We start from the raw sequence: 22,504 nt of genomic DNA on the forward strand, positions 1-22,504 counted from the left end.
CTCAAAAAAAAAAAAAAAAAAAAAAAAAAAAATAAAAAAATAAAATAAAAATCTGTAGTATTAATTATGAGTTATCTATAGCCGCAGCGCTTTGAAATTGAAGTCATTTTGACGTTTTAGCCCTTTATAAAATGTTTGTCTGGAGGACAATATATTAAACTGGTACCCCGCTGATTGGTGGCTGCGCATAAACATAAGGGATGCGACGTCAACTGGGTACCAATTTAGGCAAATGAGAACAGGGAATTAGTTAGTAATTACTATCGTATTCAATGTGATTGTAAACATTCTGAAGAACTTTTTGTGATTTTCTAGATATGATCTTTAATTTCGCCACCATTTTGGAACATTAAAATTTTTACCAATATCTTAGACCCTATACCTTAATTAACAAACTGTCCTAGGTGATGTTTGTGTCTTTTCTATTACTATGTAACACACTTGACAGTAGCGGATTTATAGGGGGCGAGCCGGCGCGCCCAACCCCCTAAAATCTTCAAATTTAAGTTAAATCGAAAATGTACTAAACGATAAAAGAAGCAATATTTTCTTCCACTCCCGGAGAAATGAATGACAAAATCTTTTGATTTCTTGAATTACTTTAAACTGTGGGTCATTTGATTAATTTCACCTTATTAAAATGATGGAAAATAGTACAAATGACTAAATAGGAGATATATTTCAAGCCTCATAAAATCTGTAAAATCCAGGAGCCCCACGAAGGCTTCGTCCTGGACCCACTGCCTCATAAAGTGGCGCCCCCGTAACCGCAATTCCTGGATCCGCCCCTGCTTGATAGTCTGGAGACTGAGTGGCATTTCAAAACAAAACAACAAAAGGGCAACGATAACTCGTTTAATTTCTGATTACTTCCCATGTTAACTGTCATGAATGAAGATGTCCTCACCCGATGGAGAAAGTATATTTCTAACTCAATCAAAATACAGAGATCCAGAGGAAAAAGTGAACACAGATGAAATTTTGAGTGGCATACTAGATATGGAAAAAGAAAGTAGCAGACCACATTCAACATTTGATCTAAACCTGGATCTGAGGATCATGGAAAAATGTTAAGATTCATGAATAGGTTATGGCCCCTGTCTTAAAAATGATTCCGTTTGCAGTATATTTAGTGAGATGAACATCAAACGATGCGTTATTCTCATTTGAATTTTAATCCAAAAAGAGGATATGTTGTTCAATAGATTTTCATACATTTCATGGATTGCATCTATCATGGCCAAATTTAATGTACAAACTATGTGAAAAGGATGAAACGTTTTGATTATTGTTAAAGAAAACTTCTTGATGTGCATGTTGTGAAATTATCATGCATCAGGATATTTGTCATTTCGCATTGGATATTTCTCATATCAAAGGATGATATATGTTTGAAACTTACAAATGTTTGATATTTATGTGCAAATGTGTATTAAATTGAAAATTTGCTTCATCATTACTGTTGACTTCCAGGAAAATATGCATTTTATGTACATGTATTTTACATGCTTTCAACATTTAAAATCTGTAAATTAAGTTACCTGTAATAGTACATTTAAAAGTTGAAAAAAGTCCATTAAGTTAATAATCGACAGTTTTGTCAACTTAATGTACAATTACAGGTGCTGTCAAATAACCAAATATATTGTGCTATATAATGTACAAAATCACAAAAGATTACGTAACAAAAATGTTTTAAGTTTTATAGGAGTGCTAAGGTTAGTCATTCAGTTTAAAATTCGAATTTTGTGTAGGCGTTCTTTCAACAGGTCTACAGTTTATCATCTTGAGTATCAGGAGGCTCTTGAACGTTTTCCTCAAATCCTTAAAACTATGATAAAGACCAATTGTTACCAGTATGATAAAGACTGAGATGAAGGGCTACACCGTGTTTTAATTTCTGCACGATAAACAGTTCAGGAGTATCTTGGATTCAGTCCCTTTGAACTAGTGTTTGGTCATACGGAAAGAGATCTTTTGAAATTATTGAAGGAAAAGTGGCGGACTGAATACTTTTTTATATACAAATTTATTGAGGTCTCCCTTCTTGGGTAACTTTATCAAATGTTTTTTCGCTTAGTCTGCAGGTATTCTTTAATGTTTCATATCTTCTCAAACAGAGAAAGCAGAATCTCCACTGTCGTTTTTATGTTTGCCTTGAGGGTCTCCAATTGGATTCAATGCGGGCTGCTCTTCACCTCCTTGATTTAATGTACTATTTCTTCCGTTGCTGGATCATCACAGTGTATATCTAGATTTCTATAGCCTCGGAGGCGACTCAAGGGTTGCTTAAAGCTGATATGTTTAGCAGTTCTTCAAAATGTTGAACTCATGATTTTAATTATTGCTCAGAGTCAGTAATAGTCTTCCATTTTAGTTTCTTATGTATCTTTCCGATCGTCTGTATGTGTCTTCTAGCTTCTATAATTCTTTCACGCCACAGGATGCTTATTTTACCATGTTATCTAAGTGCTCGTAGTGCCCTTTGTTGTCTTTCTTAAAACTATGCCAAACTACCTTGTGTGCTTCAATAACTCCGCATGCACTGCAGTTTTGCTCGCTCTTGTCTAGCATTCATTAACTGCTTCTTACTTGTGTGTCCTTGTCTGGAATTTCTGTAGAGTATCCACTGATATCCAATCCTTTCTGTTGACTCTTTCTTGGAGCCAGTAATTCTTAGGTGTTGTTTTGATCGTATTTCCTGTCTATGACCATAGACTGTGGACATCAATTCCTTCACTCACTAACACATGTACAACTTGGAACCTGTTCTTCGGTGTTAATGTGTAGAATGTTTGTGTCTACTAGTCTTTCAGAAATCTCGAATTGAAGTTCTATCTGTCTGATGTCTCCACAGGGTTAATCTTCGACTTTAATTTCATCCTAGAAGTCACAAGGCAGTGGTATATTGCCAAAACTGTTCCCTTTGAAACTCGCGTGTCCTGAAACGATCTTCAGAATTTCTTGGATATCCACACGTTGTCAATGTGGTTCCCCGTAGTGTTGTCTGGTGACACCCACGTTGCTTTGAATTTTCTCTTGTGTGAGGTAAATCTTGTTTCCTCTGACATTGTATCTTTTAACTGATTCGATACGCAAGAGCTTGTTCTGCTTATGATCAGTTTTTAAATCGAGAAAGGCCACTGACAAACAAGTTGATGGTGCAGTGGTTCCAAGAAAGGTGAAGATAACGAACAGCAATGAATCTCATAACTCCAATAATAAGCAATACAAAATAGATAGTTGGGCAAACACGGACCCCTGAACACAACATTCTCGTTTAAAGTCATCATGTCGCAAATTCTATGGTCGTTATAAAGATCTAGGTTGCCAATACACCCTATCATTGCGTCACATGTTGTCTGATGTGTTTCATACCGGTTGTTAGGCCGTTCTTGGCATAACCGATTTTGACTACGGATAACTCCGTTTACCTGATCAAGATATAGGACTCACGGCGGGTGTGACAGGTCGGCAGGGGATGCTTACTCCTCCTTGGCACTTGTTCCTACCTTTGGTATATGCAGGGGTCCGTGTTTGCCCAACTCTCTATTTTGTTTAAATACTTAAAGGAGTTATGAGATTGATCACTGTTCGTTATCTTCATCTTTCATCCTTATCTATATCCATGCTTTTTCATGCTGCACAGTTTCACCACAGCTCTGTTTTTGCTGATTAAGGATCATGAAATATTGTTTTTCAAATAATACGTTTTATGTGATCATTTTTAACACTTGCCAAATTTGTCTACTCGTGACTATATGCTATGCATACATGTATCATGTTATGAAGTCTGTGTTATGTAATCATCTTGTTAATTTCTAATTGATCACAAGTGAAGGACATGTATCTATTTACACGTTATGTCATCAGTAATCACAACCAATCATTTTAGCTGATTCAGAGGTATATTTTTATCCACCCTCATCAGCAGCCACTGAAATAATGATTAAGTGTCACGTGATCATGTCTTGGTTTGTAGCTGTCCAAATGAAAGAAAGAATTAATTTTTATGTGATTATAAAGGAAAATTGTATTGGCTCCCGTTTCATGTGTCTTCCAATAGAATAGACTACTATCATAACGATTTAGTCGGACATATTTGGATGAACATTCGATGTGCAAATAGAATCATAAGTGACGCGTTTATGAACAAATTTTCGTAGGGTAATTTCCCATCGGCACAGTGCAAGCTAATTGGTGGACCGGTTCGATCTGGATTGAGCAGAGAATCAGACCAGCATAAAAAACCATGGCGGATCCATTAGTGGTGAACGTAATCGGATATTCTTATATACGTCGTTTAAAACAGTTTCTTTCGGTGAATCCAACGTATGATAACCTGTGTTTAGATCAGAAAACGACAGTGTACTTCCGTGCTCAGGGAGGATTGATAATACAAATGTTGGCGAACTCGCCCCATTTAAACAGTTTCCCTGATCCACCTAGCCTATGTATCTTTAATCTAAAAAAAAAAATAGGCAACATTTTCTTGTTTGCCAATTATTTAATATCTGGACAAAGTGTATCTGGCGTTATGATAGGACAATTATTGCCGAGACCCAAAGAAATCGCCGATTAATTATAATGAGGAAGTGTTTAAATAAATCAGTGTTTGGAACAATTAACATACGACTCTGACAGAATTGATTTTTGGAAACACAGAGGATTGTGGACTGACCTGCGGTACCTTGGGCCCGATGGTGTCCATCTGGGCGTGTCGAGTATTGGGATTTCCCTGCACCCATGATAAAACATTTGAGGAGCGTTAAATACGCTATATCCCACGCAATTGGAAAATCAAGGCCAGTATCTCTTAATTTATAGCATGTATAGCCACAGATTATTTCAGTCAGAGTTGTTGACTATGATATGCATATCATTATGTGTATATATGTGTGTGTACATACATGTATATAGGATGGAACACCATAAGGATGAGTCTTTATACTATTCGATATGCTTGTGGTGAAATGTTTATGGCTAGTATTATGTTATCCCATGGATCATGATGAATGGGGGCTTCAATAAATGCATAAGCTTAATGATTGCATGCTAAGTAAGTCTTGAAACCTAGTGTAAATGATTGGAATTTCCATGGGATCAAGCTATTAGTCAACCTTTATGTCGGACTTTAGACTAGAATGGTAAGAAAGTCAAGAGATTTACATTGATTCAAGGAATGTTTCGAGATGTTTCAAGTCGATTCAAAGAATTTTGGTGTTTTATCTTATCACAAGTCAAATGTAAAATGCATTTCAGTGACTTGTTTCATCAAAGGTTTTGAGAAGTCGGGTTTATGATATGACTTGTTTTAGTTAAGGCTATGACTTGTTTTAAAGTTATGGCAAGTCAAAATTAAGGATGGTGCCTTGTTTCTAGGTCATGACAAGTCATTTTAAGGATGTGAGCCTTGTTTCTAGGTTATTACAAGTCATTTTAAGGATATGACTTGTTTCTAAGTTATGACAAGTCAGTTTAAGGATATAAGACTTGTTTCTAAGTTATAACAAGGCATATTAAGGATGTAAGACTTGTTTCTAGGTTATGACAAGTCATTGTAAGGATATAACTTGTTTCTAAGTTATGACAAGTCAGTTTAAGGATGTAAGACTTGTTTCTAAGTTATGACAAGTCTGTTTAAGGATATAAGACTTGTTTCTAAGTTATAACAAGGCAGTTTAAGGATGTAAGATATGTTTCTAGGTTATGACAAGTCAGTTTAAGGATATGACGTGTTTCTAAGTCATGACAAGTCAGTCTAAGGATGCAAGACTTGTTTCTAAATTATAACATGTAAGACTTGTTTCTAGATTATGAGAAGTCAGTTTAAGGATGTAAGACTTGTTTCTAGGTTATGACAAATCAGTTTAAGGATCTAAGACTTGTTTCTAGGTTATGACAAGTCAGTTTAAGGATGTAAGATTTCTTTCTGGGTTGTGACAAGTCGGTTTAAGGATGTAAGACTTGTTTCTAGGTTATGACAAATCAGTTTAAGGATGCAAGACTTGTCTCTAGGTTATGAGAGGGAAGTTTAAGGATGTAAGATTTCTTTCTGGGTTGTGACAAGTCGGTTTAAGGATGTAAGAATTGTTTCTAGGTTATGACAAGTCAGTTTAAGGATGTAAGACTTGTTTCTAGGTTATAACAAGTCAGTTGAGGATTAAGACTTGTTTCTGAGTTATGACAATTCAGATTAGAGATGTAAGACTTGATTCTAGGTTATGACAAGTCAGTGTTAGGATGTAAGACTTGTTTCAAAGTCATGACAAGTCGTTTAAGGATTTGAATCTTGTTTTGAAGTGATGAAAAGCCAGCAATTACATTAAACATGTCTCGAGGTTATGGCAAGTCAAGTTAAGGAAACAAGACTTGTTTTAGGTGGTTACAATTTGACTCAAATATAGAAGTCTGTTTTTAGGTTATTTAAGGACTTGTGTTATGCAAGTAAGACATAGCTGCCACAAATGAATATAAAATTAAACATTGAGGCTTCTTTTTATGATATAATGAATCATGTTAAAAGGGGACACATTTCCCCTTTTAATGTAAATTTCATTGTTAAAGTTAATTAAAACACATACCGGTCTCTCAGAATTCATCCAAGACATGCCTAAAAAGAAGGACCTTATGGCCTCGAGGGCAACTTCTTCTAAGTGGAAGAGAAAAGGTGGGCCAGACAGTTTAACTGAACAAAGTGCTACCACAGTTCTGAACGTTGACTATGATAAACTGGTCAATGCTATTCTAAAAAAGTCAGGGCAAATGGCGCAAAATCTATGCTCAGTGTTGGAAGGGATCCCAGAATTCCATCAAGAGGAGGTGCAGTTAGTAGCCAATTCACAAACTCACTCATCAGGTGATGCTGTGAACTCTATATCAGTGGCTCTAAACATTGCAAAATTTATTAACAGTATATTGCATACAGGTGAGCCAGCAACACCCCCTCATAAGTCAGATTCAATTTGTCTAATTGATGGAATTCCTCTTGCTGCTACCATTCCTTATAGGGTAAAGACAAAATCTGGGAGAACCAATTTATTGATCTCCGTCTTATAAAGCAGCGGCAAGAGGAACCAATCTCCTTAAATATTGTGGCAGGTTCCATCACTGTCCAACATAGTTCTTCAAAGAACAAAGTGTCATTGTCTATCCAGCAATGAACAGATGGCTTTTTGATGTCTGCTACCCATTTTGCTTTCATGTATGCTGCTTTATGTAAGAATACTCTTAGGGTGCTGCTGGCCACTGCATGTATTTTCATGCTAGTCATTCCAACAGTTTATTGAAGTTCAGTGTTTTTAGAATGTTCAGAATATTTAGTGCTATGCATTAGCTACTCCATGTATTTTATTACTAGTATTATACATTTATTTGTAAAACATTTATGACGGTCTCTTACAATTATCTCTCTCATTTTTTTAACCAATTGTCATTGGATTTTATGGCAAAAATTTTAAGGTGCCGCCTTATTTTTTATTTTATTATGTTTGTATTTATCAAGATTTATAAAAATCAGGGAAGTCCCTATGTCATTCTTGTTTAGGTTATCTGAGTTGTAGTTTTGATACTCGGGGATCTCCTTATTATAGGGGTTGTAAATAAGTTGTCAACTTCTTCAATCGTCATTGATAAATGACAATATTCAACCAACAATATGTATTCTATTGTTAATTGCCAAGAAAATTAACAAAGCTGCGGGACATGAGAAAACCGGTTTCATCGAATAGTATTTTATATGCTTATAAAAATGGAGAGCATAAATTAAATTAACACTAGTGTAGTGATGGAAAAGGTCCTTTATTGAAAATGATGAATTTTTTTTTAACTATAATGGGGGATAACGTTAACAGATAATCACACAATGCGAAATGGTATTTCAATATGCTGATCCCATAAAATTACAGATGTACAATATACATATACACATGTATGTATATGCACAACATTACAAACTAGATAAACTATACAGCAAAAAGATGACACAAAAATAAATATGTCGATTCATGTACCCACTTGTAAATTGAGATCAAAGTGTTGTGCAACTAACTTCGCGTATACTTAATCTGTAAGAATGTGTACACCATTTCTGAATGAAATGTATCTACTGTTACTAAAGGATATTGAAATCCAGACAATGGTAGCTCTAATAGGTCAAATGATATCTGCATCTTTAAAATGTGATGATTAGATAACTGTCGTTGCGTGCCTTGAGCGCTCTTGTTAATTCCAGCTACAATGTACTACTTTAATTTTCATATCTTATCTTCTGACTTTATACATGCATAATTTTAATCAATCTGCAACCGAGCCATGATTGGATAATGAGAAAAGGATTCAACTTCCCGGTTACTATCTGATAAATTCAAAGCTAAATCTAATACTGTGATCTTCAGCTGGGATACACGGCATCTCAATTAAAGGCAATAAGATTTACTAAACATGCATTGTCTGTTGCGTGCAACAATTATCACCTTTGTGAGCAGTGGCCTATCGGTCATCAGCGGAATTCTTATATTCATTGAATACAGCCTAAACTCTCACCATGATCGACTAGCCACGATGTTCGTGTTCATGACGATAGGTGATTTTATGTATGCCGTTGGTTACATTGTGGGGGATATGCGGTACTATGACCTGTACGAGGAAATTGACAATGTGACCAGTACTAACTGCAGTATACTGTCAGATGATGCCAGCAACGACCTGCTTTGCAAGGGGCAAAGCTTTGTTACGACGTACGCAAGTCTGGTGTCGTTTGCTTGGACCTGTAATTTACTGATCACGCTATATTTATACTACATAGGTCATGACAGACCATCACGGTTAAGGGAGTGGATTATGCACATTGTCGGATGGATTTTACCAGGTATCTCTCTTTCTTTCTCTCTATCAGTATGTATATATCTCTCTCTTGTTTCAATCACAATACATGAGATGTTCACCATTTACAGGTATAATTGTCATTAGCGCGGTATCAGCCGGAGCTCTGGGTGAAGATAGTGCGGAATACAGCGGACCTTGGTGCTGGGTGAGGGACTTTCCATCCAAAGGCGAAAGAATTCTGTGGATGCTTTTTGCGGGGAAATTCTGGGAAATTTTGACCTACATCATTACGTTCGTTATGTTTGTACTCTGCATGAAACTTACAAGTTGTGGCAGAATTAAAGTACGTATATATATATATAAAATGAATAAAAATAAATTGGTATATATGGGACACATTTATTCAGTACATGTAGTTAGGGTATATGTATACTGCGGCAAATCACTGTTAATTTGGATTGCCTGAGGAAAGTATAGACCCGAACGCGCATGATCTTAGGGAGAATTTGAAGCATTTCAATGCTTTAAAATAGTATTCACATTGCAAAAATGACAAACATTTGATGTACCAGTTTTATTTATTGCTGGTTAGGGCGCTCGCTTCCCAGAAGATGTTACCAATCAAAGACGTTTTGTGAGAATGGAAGATAATGAAGATGTAGATGACCAGTCACAGAACAGAGTGAGTATAAATCATAAATCAATACAAGATACTGTAAACCAACTTTGATTCGCGTCTACTTTATTTCGCGATTAACCTGGGGTAAACGGGTTTGTGGCGAATAACTTTCTCGATCGAGTCTTTTTCATTACAGATTTCAGACATTCAAGGACTGGTTCACGACGAGAATTATTCGTGATGATGAGATTCTCACTAATCTCGCGAAATTTTCTCGCACGCGAATAAAGGTTGGTTTACAGGAAGTGGGTATACGTTAGGTATATTTATTCTGTAGTTAGAACTTAAGGGCATATGTCTCATGCAGCCTATTGCTGTTGATTTTATTTGGGATGTCTGGTGTGTGTATATCGACCTAAGCAAGCATTGCCCACATTATTTTGTTCAATTATAAACAATATTTGAGGGAAAATATGCAGCATTTTGATACTTAAATATTCACATTGCAGACATTATAAACATTTGATGTACCTGTTTTATCTATTACTGGCCCTCGCTTCACAAGAGATGTTTCAAAGCAAAAATGTTTTTCGAGAATGGTATTAATGCAATCATGCAATTACACTTGTTCAAATCAAAACTTGTATTAATTGAATGTTTAACTGTAAGACGAAATGCAGACAAGACATAAAAGTGACCATAACCTCAATATCTTTATTTTTGTACATGTTGTTTATTGGCAAGATTTTACAAACCCCTACATTCCAACCTAACCAGTGGATATGGAGTATTTTATAGGTAAAACAATATGACAATAACCTCAATATCTCAGTACATATTGATTGTAAAGGATTGTTCTGAACCTGTCGTTCACTTGCTTTAAAATGATTCCTCGTTTTTCATTTTAGGAAGATCAGAAACATTATGAAGATCAGTCGTTAATGATGTGGAGATTTTGCTTTGCGTGGATAATTTTGGTGGTCACTCGTTGCTTCGGTACAACCCGTTTCTTCTTGTATGTGTTTGATGTACAAGTTAGCGATAAGGCAAATGAATGGCTGTTGAATCTACAAAGTTTTGGAGATGGCAGTTTGGCGTTTGTGAATTTTGTATTCTATCTGATCACTAACCCCGCTGTCGTACGAAAGTATTGGAAGCAAATCAGGGCCCGGAGCGGAAATGATGAAATGTCAAATAATGAAAATTTAAATGTAAATGAATAAACAAACATTAAAAAAGAAATAAAGCAATTAAACTTTTAGCTAGAGTAACAAAACCACAAATATAAACGGATGCCCGCATTATAACCTTGAACGAGTTTAAAATTATGTAAATAAAACCTATGCTGATAAATGCATGAAGCTTAAATCTTTCTCTGGATTACAATGTGTAAATATTAGTAGACTATTAGGTGGGAAAGTTTATCGAGGATAATGCGCACGATATCGTAGAATACAGTAATAAAACTATTGTATCTAAAACCGACAGTATATGTCGAAATAGTAAATTTACTGGCCTAAAAATCGTGGGCGGCCAAGAGAAAGTGAAAATTATCTAAAAAGACTTGCATGTATAAGAATATCTACGGATTTCACCATTTCTACAAGTTTTGAAAATCAGTAGAATGCTTTATTGTTTCAAAATATACATAACAAGACTTTTTAACATGAGTCATTTTTGCAATTGGTCATGGGAATTAAAAGAATCGTAGTTTTCATTTTTTGCTAAGAAAATCTATAGGGGGTGCATCATTATAAGAATAACATAATTTTCACAGTAGTACATGTATGTACATTATGCAATCACAAAATGAGTCATAATTGCTATTTTGTGAAACAGCTGAATTTATCAAGGTGATATATTCCAAAATGGTATGAAGAACAAAACCTGGAAATTAAAGTTTTCATTTGATTTAGCTTATTGATAGTACTGTTATCATTGATATATGATTTAGTTTTTGTTAGGTATATGCAAGGTGAAGATAACGAACAGTGATCAATCTCATAACTCCTACAAGCAATACAAAATAGATAGTTGGGCAAACACGGACCCCATGACACACCAGAGGTGGGATCAGGTGCCTAGGAGGAGTAATCATCCCCTGTTGACCGGTCACACCCGCTGTGTGCCCTATATCCTGATCAGGTAAACGGAGTTATCCGCAGTCAAAATCAGTATGCCAAGAACGGCTTAACAATCGGTATGAAACACGTGAGACAGCATTTGACCAAATGATAGGTTGTATTGACGAACTAGATCGTTATAATATATATGTATCATTATGACGTCACAAAATGAGTCATAATTGCTATTTTGTGAAACAGATGAATTTGTAAAGGTGATAATTTCCAAAATGGTATGAAGAACAAAAGCTGGAATTTAAATTTTGCATATAATTTAGCTTTTTTGATAGAACTGTTATCATTGATATCTGATTTAGTTTTTGTCAGTTATATGTATCAATAGATAGCATTTTCTTTAAAAATCTTAAGCTTTACACATATGCACATGAGCCGTTATTCCATAAATGAATTCATTTAAAGAAATGCTTTTATTTTAGGTACTAATAAAAGTATGAAGTCTCCACTTTTTATCTACATGTGTGCTAAAAATTAGACACAGACAAGTTGTGTCTTTTATTATGGAGTTAAAGTTATGCATAATGGGAAAACCCAGGTTTGGAATTCATTAAAGGGGCACAGACACGATTGATCTGAAAATTTTATTTTTCCATTTTTTAACGAAAGTATTTCTAATGGTCAACTAAACTTTTTATAGGTTACAAGTAAGTTACAGCACTCACAATTCTTTGTTATGTAAACAAGGCTCGTGCCATGTTTTTATTAGCTCTTCTGAGCCGAAGGCTCAAAGAGCTAATCATATGGCCATATGTCTGGCGTGCGGTGTGCGTCAACTTTTTGGAAAAAGGGCTATATCTCAAGAACCCCTTGGCCAATTTTTGTCAAATTTGTCACAGGGTATCCTTGGCCCAAGGACTTTCATTTGTACTAAAACTAGAGTTGTGACCCTTTAACAAGGGGAGATAATTAGGAAAATGCAAACAAAAGTAGTGGTTGCTAAAATATCTTCTTCTCAAGAATCACTAGGCAAATTATCACCAAACTTATGCATAAGGATGAGGAGAGGTTGTAGATAAAAATTGTTCAAGGCATCATCCTGGGGCAAAGGGTGTGGTCTCAAGTTCACTTCAAAGTTGACCTTAAATTTTGTTTTGTTAAAACTTTGATATTTTGCTTAGTATAAGGACTAGAATCATCAAATTTTGTCAGGTGATGCATCTTAGGACCTGATATCATGTTGTTTCAAAAGTAGGTCATGGTGACCTACTTTTTGAATTTCGCAGGTTATTATCAAATGGATTTTGATGCATATCTTGGACTCTTTCGAGCCTATGATCATCAAAAGTTGTCAGTTGATGGATCATGGGACCTTAAACTGCGTCATATGAAAAGTATGTGACCATGGCCTACTTTCTGAATTTTATGGCTAATCATTTATGAATACATTTTAGGTTGTCATTTCAGATACCGAGAGGTTTAGAATCATCAAACATTGTAAGTTGATGCGTATAGAGGCCTCGAAACATATTTATAGAAAAAGTAGGTGACAATGACCTACTTTTTGAATTTTGCAGACATTCAAATTTCACATTTTCAATTTTAGAAGCATATTTTGGACACTATGAAAGCTAGGATCATCAAACTTTGTCAGTTGATGCATCTTGAGTCTTCAGAGTGTGTTGATTAAAAAGTAGGTCACCGTGACCTATTTTTGGAATTTGACGGCTATATTTGAATATTTCAGATACTATTTGACTTACAACCATCAAACTTTGTCAGTTGATGGATCTTGAGTCTCAGAGTGTGTCGACCAAAATGTAGGTCACTGTGACCTACTTTTGGAATTTGACGTTTATATCTGAATATTTCAGATACTATTTGACTTCAATTATCAAACTTTGGCAGTTGATGCACCTTGAGTCTTTGGAGTGTGTCGACCAAAAAGTAGGTCACTGTGGCCTTCTTTTGGAATTTGACGGCTATATCTGAATACTATTTGACTTGTCAGTTGATGCATCTTGAGTCTTCAGTGTGTCGACCAAAAGTAGGTCACCGTGACCTACTTTTGGACAGTTACATTTAAATTTTTAGGTACTATTTGACTTAACATCATCAAACTTTAATAATTGATGAATCTTGGTTAGTGAGAATTTTTGCCTGTTCCACAATGTATCAAAAGAGCGATTCTAGGCCCATGGGCCTCTTGTTTACATATAGATCGCCATCGTCGGAAACCCACGGTCGGTCGGTCTCCGTTTACCTCCCATGGGACACAACGCCGATATTTTCGCATAACTCATTAAAATGCATGACCTTACGTGACCTATCGAGGACCAATGGGAATCGCCGAAAGTGCCACTATCAAAGATATATGAATGAAAACTCCAGATTTGGTACCCAAAATAGCTGATTATTTTGGCTAATACTTCACTTTCACATGTGCCCCCTTTTGGAAATCCTGGATCCGCCTCTGCTATGTTAATTATCATCATTGCTACATGGCACGTGAATAAAATCAGTCATACATGGTACAATTTAAAAATTAGATGCAAATTTGAACTAAAATATGGTCTTACAATCCCGTTCACATGTCGTTTTGTAATTAGAGTAGGTGAGATATCAATTGTGTTTACACAATGTAAAGAAGGTCGCAATTACTGGTTCAAATTGTGCCGACAATATAACTGGAACAAATTACGGCAGTACGTAATACGCAAGTAAGTGTAACATACCTATATAAACTGATGAAATACCAAGTCCGTTAAAATACACATTGCTCCCGTATGGTGGATAAAAATGGCGAGAACATGTAGACCTGTACATAGACTCGTACATAGTAATACACGCTTAGTAACACAGGCGTTTCGCTCCCCTGTCTTTATAGACACAAATACACCCTCCGCTCCAATAATGCAGATAAAGCATCTCGCTGAAAGTTTTGCAACTTGTCTAACTTAAACGTAGTCAAAATCTTCGCTTCGAAAGCATGTTTTTCTATGCTCCCGAGGACTGGAAATAAGGGACTTTGTCATTGGTTGAATATCGCAATGAGGAATGGTAAAGCGACCAATCGCATATAGAAGCTAAGACACACTTTACAGCGAAAATATTGGCGTTGTGTCCCACGGTAGGTAAACGGAGAGCGACCGACCGTGGGATTCCGACGATGATAGATCGCTTGATAGAAAATAGCATGTTTAAAACAAAATGATTTGTGCTATGCATTAGAAACTATTTATCTGTGTTTAGAATTAACTTGTAAATTGAAAACTATTCTTTAAACGAACGTTTAGTAGTATATCTAACCTATGTAAACAAGAACATGGCACGAACCTTGTTTACATAAAAAGAATTGTGCGTTCGGTATCTCCAATGTACCTCTACAACTGACATTCAAATGTTTGCTGACCATTAGAAATATCAAAGTTAAGCATTCTGAACATTAAAAATGGAAAAATAAAGTTTGAAAGTTTTCAGTTCAAATCGTGTCCCTGCTCCTTTAAGTGAACGTGAAAACGCAAATGAATGTAAGTTTTGAAAACAATAATTGTTGGATTCGACACACACGACCAGCATACACGACAACATTTAAAAATCCAATAGGGGATTTTGTGCATGACTGCCTTTTCGCTACATTTTGTCATGAGAATAAATATTATTTATCATTATCATTATTACTGTTGTTTTACATTTATATAACGCCTTATCTAATCAACACAATTACCCAAAACGTTTAAAAACAAAGAACAATACATACATAAAAAAGATAGAATAATACTAAACTGAGTTTAACATAGTTATCTGATGCTAAATTTACACCATTTCAAAGAGAATATCATTCTATCATTAATGCATGTTTCACACCTTGAACAAAATAACTGAAAAAACGTTGAGTGTGGCGGAAAACATAAATCAATCAATCAATTGAACAAAAAAAAAAAAGATTTTTGCACGTACCAAATAGCTTGATACGCCCCAATTCCAAGCTTCAAGGTTGGGTAACCGTGCCATCGTATTATCATAGCAAAATTGCAATGTATAAAACAGATTATAGAATTCTGAATTATGGAAGAATGATAATGAATGAATGGACATTGGCAAAATAATGGGAAACAAAAACAACAGTAAGATGCTGAACAAGAGTGTACGGACCCTTCATCGTGAGGTTGTTTATAGCTTGTTTACAAGGTCATGAGGGTGAAAGTGATTTTGGCCAGGGGAAACGTATAACCAATTGGAGCATAAGAAATCAGTGACCAGAGGTCATTTGTATATATTATTTACGAGAAATAAGAAATTAAAGATTATGCAAAAACTAAAGAAGTGTCGTTGAGTATACAACGCTAAATTACAAGTTTTTCGTGGAAAAAAATTGTACGTATTAGTTTTGAGTTTGAATTAAAAGCCAAAGTTTATAGTGCTGATTGTTAAGATGTAACAAATATGGTAAGGAATGTTGGAGGATGTACGAGGGTATAAATGCGAGGAACAGAGTTCTTCAGTAGACGATACAGAACTTTGTCTCTGCCCTTTCAGTTGTACAGGTAATGTATTGAGTATATTTGCGCATTTCTGAAGTAATTTTTCAATTTTTCAGATGGCCTGGTTAATATTTGTATGAATGTTTATAATAATGTTTGTAATTATATTGTATATTGTGTACTATGGATTGTAATCAATAATCATAATGATGAAATGTTTCTTTCATGAAAGAGTAACTAATACAGAGCTTTGTCTTTGCCCTTTCATTTGTTTAGGTTGAACGAGATAGGGCTACTCTGTTCAGTCTGAGAACAAAGATCCCGAGGTTTACTGGTACTTATCGAGTATTTCCATATCACGCTTTGCACATAAAGCACTTCTTCCCCAAACTTGTTATATGAGCAATTATGAAGTTGAAGTCAGTTACCGGTATGGGGTGAAATTTTATATGATAAGTGGTGGAGATCCGGATTTCGGTTTAAATCGTCAAACTCTGTTATGAAAACCACCATTTCGTTTTAATCAACAGGCTTGATATGATAAATGGTGAGAGAATCCTAACTTTGTGTTCATGGAAAAGTTGTCATCGTTCCAGCGATTGAAAAGCTGTTGTTTTTCAAACCTTTCCTCTCCGTCATCTAAACAATGACTACAGCCTGATTTGAGTGACTCAGAAATTCTGTTTAATCCCGTATCGTATCAACCAGTCTGAGACTTTATTTCGACTCCATTCTCAAAGGCGACTTCGGAACAACCAAATTTGGTGTCAACAACTCCGCCGCCCTTTTTATACAGAAACAACGATCACTGACGACGAATCGCCGGTACAGAGGTCACCTCACATTGGGATAAATAACAACAGTGCGGACGTACAATTCGATATTAATCCAACAGCTCCGTTGTATAAATTTCCGCAGCTACCTTCGACGGTAAACAACAATCGGTAACCTTGGAATTCCAAAAACGCCCACCACCCACTCTATGCACGTGATTCGGACACCACCCAGGATCAGCACAACGCTCGGGGCTTAAATAACGCTCCGAACGAACACAAAGGGCAGGACTTAAACAACGTCCAGAGCATGGATAGATGAGGATTTCAGGACAGTCGTTCTGAAATTAGAGTAGTTTAATACAGCTAACAATTTCTCAACTTTTAAAATGTCATCTCATATCAAACTTGATAAATTCAAAGGCGATGACACTCAAGATGTTAATGCATGGTTAACAATTTTTTGTCAGTGGGCTAAGCTTCATGACTTGCCTGATTCTAAATCAATTGATGCTTTTCCATTTTATTTAGAAGGGCATGCTAAAGTGTGGTATGATTCATTGTCTGGTGAACAAAAAATCTAATTCTACAACTATTACACGGGCATTTCAAGAACGTTTTAATGAGTTTGATAAAATTTTTTTAGATCGTTCTGTATTACAAATGAAACAAAGTGTAATAGAACCTGTTAGGGAATATTTGACCAGGCTTTTTAAGATGGCATCTATTAAAAATGTGCCTGAAAAAGTTTTGTTGTCTGTAGCGATGAATGGTTTAAAACCTGACATAAAAACATATGTGGTAACTCAAAATCCCAAAACTATGTAACAATTGAGACAAATCGCCATTTTAGCAGAAAAATCTCAACCCATTCATGTTACAACACCAAAAACGTATGGGAATCTTTTGTCTGAAATTAGGAATATTAAAAGCAAGATGGGATCTCAACCGGGAATAAATGAATTGGGTCATTATGGATCCCAAGGCTCTTGTTTACCCTCACAATATGTATCACATTATAGGGATTAACCACAGGGTTTCCCGGCAGGGGTAAAGTTCACATCGCTATATAATGGAAAGCAGTCACAAAATTTTAAAGATTAAAATCAAACCAATCAAACCAATAAGTATCAATGATTGGTATATGGTAACAATGAAGGAAGAGCATCGCCCTTTCTTAATACGATGTTTCAGTTACCAGAATTGATATGGAAAGTGACGATAACGAACAGTGATCAATCTCATAACTCCTATAAGCAATACAAAATAGATATTTGGGTAAACACGGACCCCTGGACACACCAGAGGTGGGATCAGGTGCCTAGGAGGAGTGAGCATACCCTGTTGACCGGTCACACACGCCGTGAGCCCTATATCCTGATCAGGTAAACGGAGTTATCCGTAGTCAAAATCAGTGTGCCAAGAACGGTCTAACAATCGGTATGAAATATGTCAGACAGCATTTGACCCAATGATAGGTTGTATTGACGAACTATATCGTTATAACGACCAGAGAATTTGCAAAATGCTGACTTCAATCGAGACTGCTGAAACCCCTGTACCATCAACGTGTTTGTCAGCAGCTTAAAATCTTAAATCTTAAAAAAACAAAACCACAAAAGTTTGGGTGGCTTGGTCAACCATCAGAAACAAGGGATCAGATACACGAATGCTCATAGAGCGATATAAATCTTCTCTCTCTCTCTCTCTCTCTCTCTCTCTCTCTCTCTCTCTCTCTCTCTCTCTGAGGTATATGTTATGCTCCATCACTAACACTTCCTGAAAAATAGTATAAGATGTGTACTCGCCATCTTGTGTTCGGGCTTCGGTCAGAAAGCGATACATCCAGCAAATTTAAGACACAACATCTTCACAAGTCAAGGGCTATTGATTCGTTAACTCGCACTAACCCTTGACTTGTGAAGATGAAAACACAAGGGCAGTTTTATATCACTCTATCAGCATATCTGATTCGGTTTTTGTTGGCCACCCAAATAGTATGTTTTCAAGATCATTTTTAGAAATGATATCTAGGAAACGCATGGAAGTGTTTTTTGTCATGCCCGAAAATTTTCAGAATTCGTGGTTGCAATCTTTGAGATTTGTTTTCTGTGCTTCTCTTCTTCTTAAATCTTACAATCACATCATAAACTGTCCCACGACAAATGTGCAGTGTATCAGCAATATGCTGCAACTTATATCCCTTGTTCCTTATTGATACAAATATATCTTTAACACCAGGTGCATTTCTTTCAGAGCTTAATTTACCCTACCGGTATCGTCGCAAACCACACCCATTGTATCCGTTTACACTACGTCAAATACCGTGGCTGTATGAGAAAAAAAAATCCTCGACTTAATGAATATTTATGTTGATTAATCGACCAATCGGTTAGCTTCCATGATTCTTTTTTGGTGGAAAGAAAATCATTCAGAGGTCATTGCCTGCTCCTAGCCATCAGAGTCTGTTGCCATGTACAAAAATGCAATTATGACGTCACAGTCGTACGTTACAATATGAAACGCGAGTTTTCAAATGTATCCAAGATATCATACATACATGTATCTAAGGTATTCTAATACTATAAATTTTCACTTATATGTTTATGTATTAGAGTGAATAAGATGTTAACGATACCAAAACTGAATCTGTGGTGAAAATCTAAATAACACATTATACAGGGATTCGGTTTTGGCCTTTTAACCTCATCCATAGGCGCGCTTCCGGTGAAGAAATGCATCAATTTGATTAGTCTGGTACAACCAGCCATCGGCTATCTTCGTAAATTTCCGACAAGCTTGTCGGAGATTTACGGAGATAGCCGAGTGTCTGGTTGCACGAGACTACGATTTGATGCAATTCTTGCGCCGATCCAAGTCCGAGTCTTCTTACCGGTTACGGAAAAGGACAAGCGCGTGATCCGATTGCATACGAGGTTCATTTGCATTTACGGAAATAGTTGAATAGTTGCAATTGGTGTGATATGCAATGGATAAAGGAGTAAACATAGGACAAAAAGAAATATCACATTGTTTAATAAGCAATATACATGCAGATAATACATGTATATTATATATGTCTCTATAAGTTAGTATTTTTATTGATTTATTTTCTGTAAATAATTGTAAATGAATTGTTAGAACTTTTAAATGGCGTGTCTCAGTTGTGCTGAACTTTTAATCCATAACATAGACAATGATTGTAAACATTTGTATAAGTCTGAAGTGTAAAATACATGTACTATATACCTAGTAAGGCATATATTTATGTAATCGGTTTGTCACATCTAGGCTATTATGTCAGGGTTAGAATAACTAACAAACGAAATCGATGTAAACACATTGTAAATAATACAAAATCCACCAGACACCATACAAATGAAAAACCATGCAATACAAAGGAAATTATACATGTGCAATACAAAATTGTGATAAAAAAAACCCCAATGCAAATGAAAATTATACACGTACAATACAAAATTAATATACAATGCATATGAAAATTATACATGCGCAATACAAAATACATGTAGTGATACAATTACACAATGCAAATGAAAATTATAGAATATAATAAGAAAATACACAATACAAATGTAAACAAATCCACAGTATACAATTTATATAAGGAATATGTACAGTACAAGATTCAAATGGAAAAGATTATGCAATACTAATAGAAGATGAAATGTTGTGCACGTTGGACATACATTGTCTAATTCAGGACAGATGAATTGAAACCAGCTCAGTTGACGTATATCGAGTCAATTTGACAAAAAAGTACTTCCGGTCACTAGTTATCAACGATTATAAAATGAATAAAAGGAAGCTCCATGTATATACCAGTGCATTCTAACATTTACCTTTCTGTATTGCTACCCTGTACTTTGGTCTTGTTGCTTTTTCACAATGTTTACTCTACCCCCCCCCCCCCTTCATTTAAACCCGACGTACAAAAATACATGTACTAATGTAAACATGCGGCGTTGTTATCTTCATACTTTTCGTTAATTCAAATGCAAATTGGCGACTTTCGCTGGTATTGAATAATTTCCCCTTTTTTAGAAGTTTATAAGTTTATACTAGAGGTAAACTTGTTAATTATTTGGAAGTACCAGTGAAGCCATTTGTGTTTTCACGTGTGATTTAATACTTTCGTGTCGATTCAATCAACTCAGATTACGAGTACTTCAAACATGCACCACGATGACTACTACGTTTACATCATCATTGATATATAAACAGTTTATGCCAGTAAAACGTTTATGTAAGCTGCCTCTCTTTTATTTTGTGAACACATGGTTAGCTGTAGAAGACGGTACAGGGATTTCAACAGTCTCGATTGAAGTCAGCATTTCGCAAATTCTATGGTAGTTATAACGATCTAGTTCGTCAATACAACCTCGCATTGGGTCAAATGATGTCTGACGTGTTTCATACCGATTGTTAAGCCGTTCTTGGCACACTGATTTGACTGCGGATAACTCCGTTTACCTGATCAGGATATGGGGCTCACGGCGGGTGTGACCGGTCAACAGGGGATGCTCACTCCTCCTAGGCACCTGATCCCACCTCTGGTGTGTCCAGGGGTCCGTGTTTGCCCAACTATCTATTTTGTATTGCTTGTAGGAGTTATGAGATTGATCACTGTTCGTTATCTTCACCTTGCATACGTAATAGAGCCTTATGCTAATTCCGTCGCTAGCGCATGCGCATGCACATTACACGATCGTTGGCAGGGGTCTAAGACTTAGTTAAGTTCATGCAGATCTTCTCAATCCTGAAGCTTGATGTAATCACCATAGACCTATAGGCTTCTCATCATTAGTCTGGGCTCCTCTAGACCAGATTGCTACACCCTTTGTGTACGTTGCGTTTTCATGTCCTGAGTAGAGCAGAAGTTCCCATGTAGCCAGTTTTGCTTGACTTTCTGTAGCAATCTGGTCTCACTCAGTCCAAGCAGCGTGGTGTTATAGCTGCATATCTCTTGTTTTACCAGCTATGTACATGGTGCTTGCTGTTACATGTATCGATGATGATGATGGTCCTGGTGGACAGAGGTTGGGTGGTACGGACGCTTGATATGATCATCCTGGTGGACAGAGGGTGGATGGTACTGGCGCTTTCTTTCGACTTTGATTCCAGTTACCACATTTACTTCTTCCAGGACTGAAGTGTCTTGAACAATTGTTGACTAATTACGTAAGTGGATATATTACTCTAGAATGTGATAGATGACCCTATCCACTCTGTCGTACATGTACTCAGAATCTGGTAAAACGTGAAAATTCCACATCTTAATCAAAAAGGTCTAACAGAAGAGGCTTCATATGACAGATAATTACGCAAACCGCTCGCCAGGGATGGAGCTAAAAGCACATACACAACGAACACACCAACTGTGCACACCACACAGTTATTTAGCATGGTCTTCAGATGTATGAAAACTAGCCTTAATGCCAAGATTAATACCGATAAACCCTTTTGACATACAAATGACATACATGTCCAAGACCGAGTGTAATGTCGATATCGACGACATCGACAATGTCGTGTCGATATCAACCATATGGAGTTTTTGTAATTGACTGAGATTTGTGAAATAATTAATATTGAAAATTTACCACAGACTAACTATCACGTCGATATCGACGATATTCGCAATATCAGTTCGATATCGTATCGATATCGATAGTTGTATGGATTTTGTTGTTTAAGTCAATG

General features: G+C 36.1%; 1 protein-coding gene and 1 pseudogene across 8 annotated transcripts; both read left to right on the forward strand.

The window, feature by feature from the left end:
* Positions 1-8,356: 8,356 nt before the first annotated feature.
* LOC125663855 (G-protein coupled receptor 157-like) lies at positions 8,357-17,522 on the forward strand. 8 transcript variants are annotated; one of them, XR_008800630.1, is made up of 6 exons: positions 8,357-8,869; positions 8,955-9,169; positions 9,419-9,508; positions 9,642-9,735; positions 10,354-10,441; positions 16,284-17,522. XR_008800630.1 is itself a non-coding variant. In XM_056156526.1 (5 exons), exons 1-5 carry the CDS (start codon positions 8,443-8,445, stop codon positions 16,286-16,288), a joined length of 825 nt encoding a protein of 274 aa, XP_056012501.1. In that variant the 5' UTR covers positions 8,357-8,442; the 3' UTR covers positions 16,289-17,522. The 8 variants fall into 8 exon arrangements, 4 of the variants coding, with proteins under 4 accessions (XP_056012501.1, XP_048752221.2, XP_056012595.1 ...); XR_008800596.1 differs by lacking the exon at positions 9,642-9,735 and adding an exon at positions 10,190-10,243; XR_008800589.1 differs by lacking the exon at positions 9,642-9,735 and having other exon boundaries at positions 16,284-16,341; positions 16,538-17,468.
* LOC125664040 (uncharacterized) lies at positions 16,406-17,809 on the forward strand (annotated as a pseudogene).
* Positions 17,810-22,504: the final 4,695 nt, after the last annotated feature.

The sequence above is a fragment of the Ostrea edulis genome, chromosome 1, assembly GCF_947568905.1.
Source record: "Ostrea edulis chromosome 1, xbOstEdul1.1, whole genome shotgun sequence".
In the NCBI taxonomy this organism is placed as follows: Eukaryota; Metazoa; Mollusca; class Bivalvia; order Ostreida; family Ostreidae; genus Ostrea; species Ostrea edulis.

Bases quoted from the DNA above. Each gene is read 5' to 3' on its own strand.
- LOC125663855 (XM_048896262.2), top strand. From the start codon at position 8,443: ATGCATTGTCTGTTGCGTGCAACAATTATCACCTTTGTGAGCAGTGGC. The intron at 8,870-8,954 runs GTATCTCTCTTT...CACCATTTACAG, and splicing joins TGTCGGATGGATTTTACCAG to GTATAATTGTCATTAGCGCG. The intron at 9,509-10,353 runs GTGAGTATAAAT...TTTTCATTTTAG, and splicing joins ATGACCAGTCACAGAACAGA to GAAGATCAGAAACATTATGA.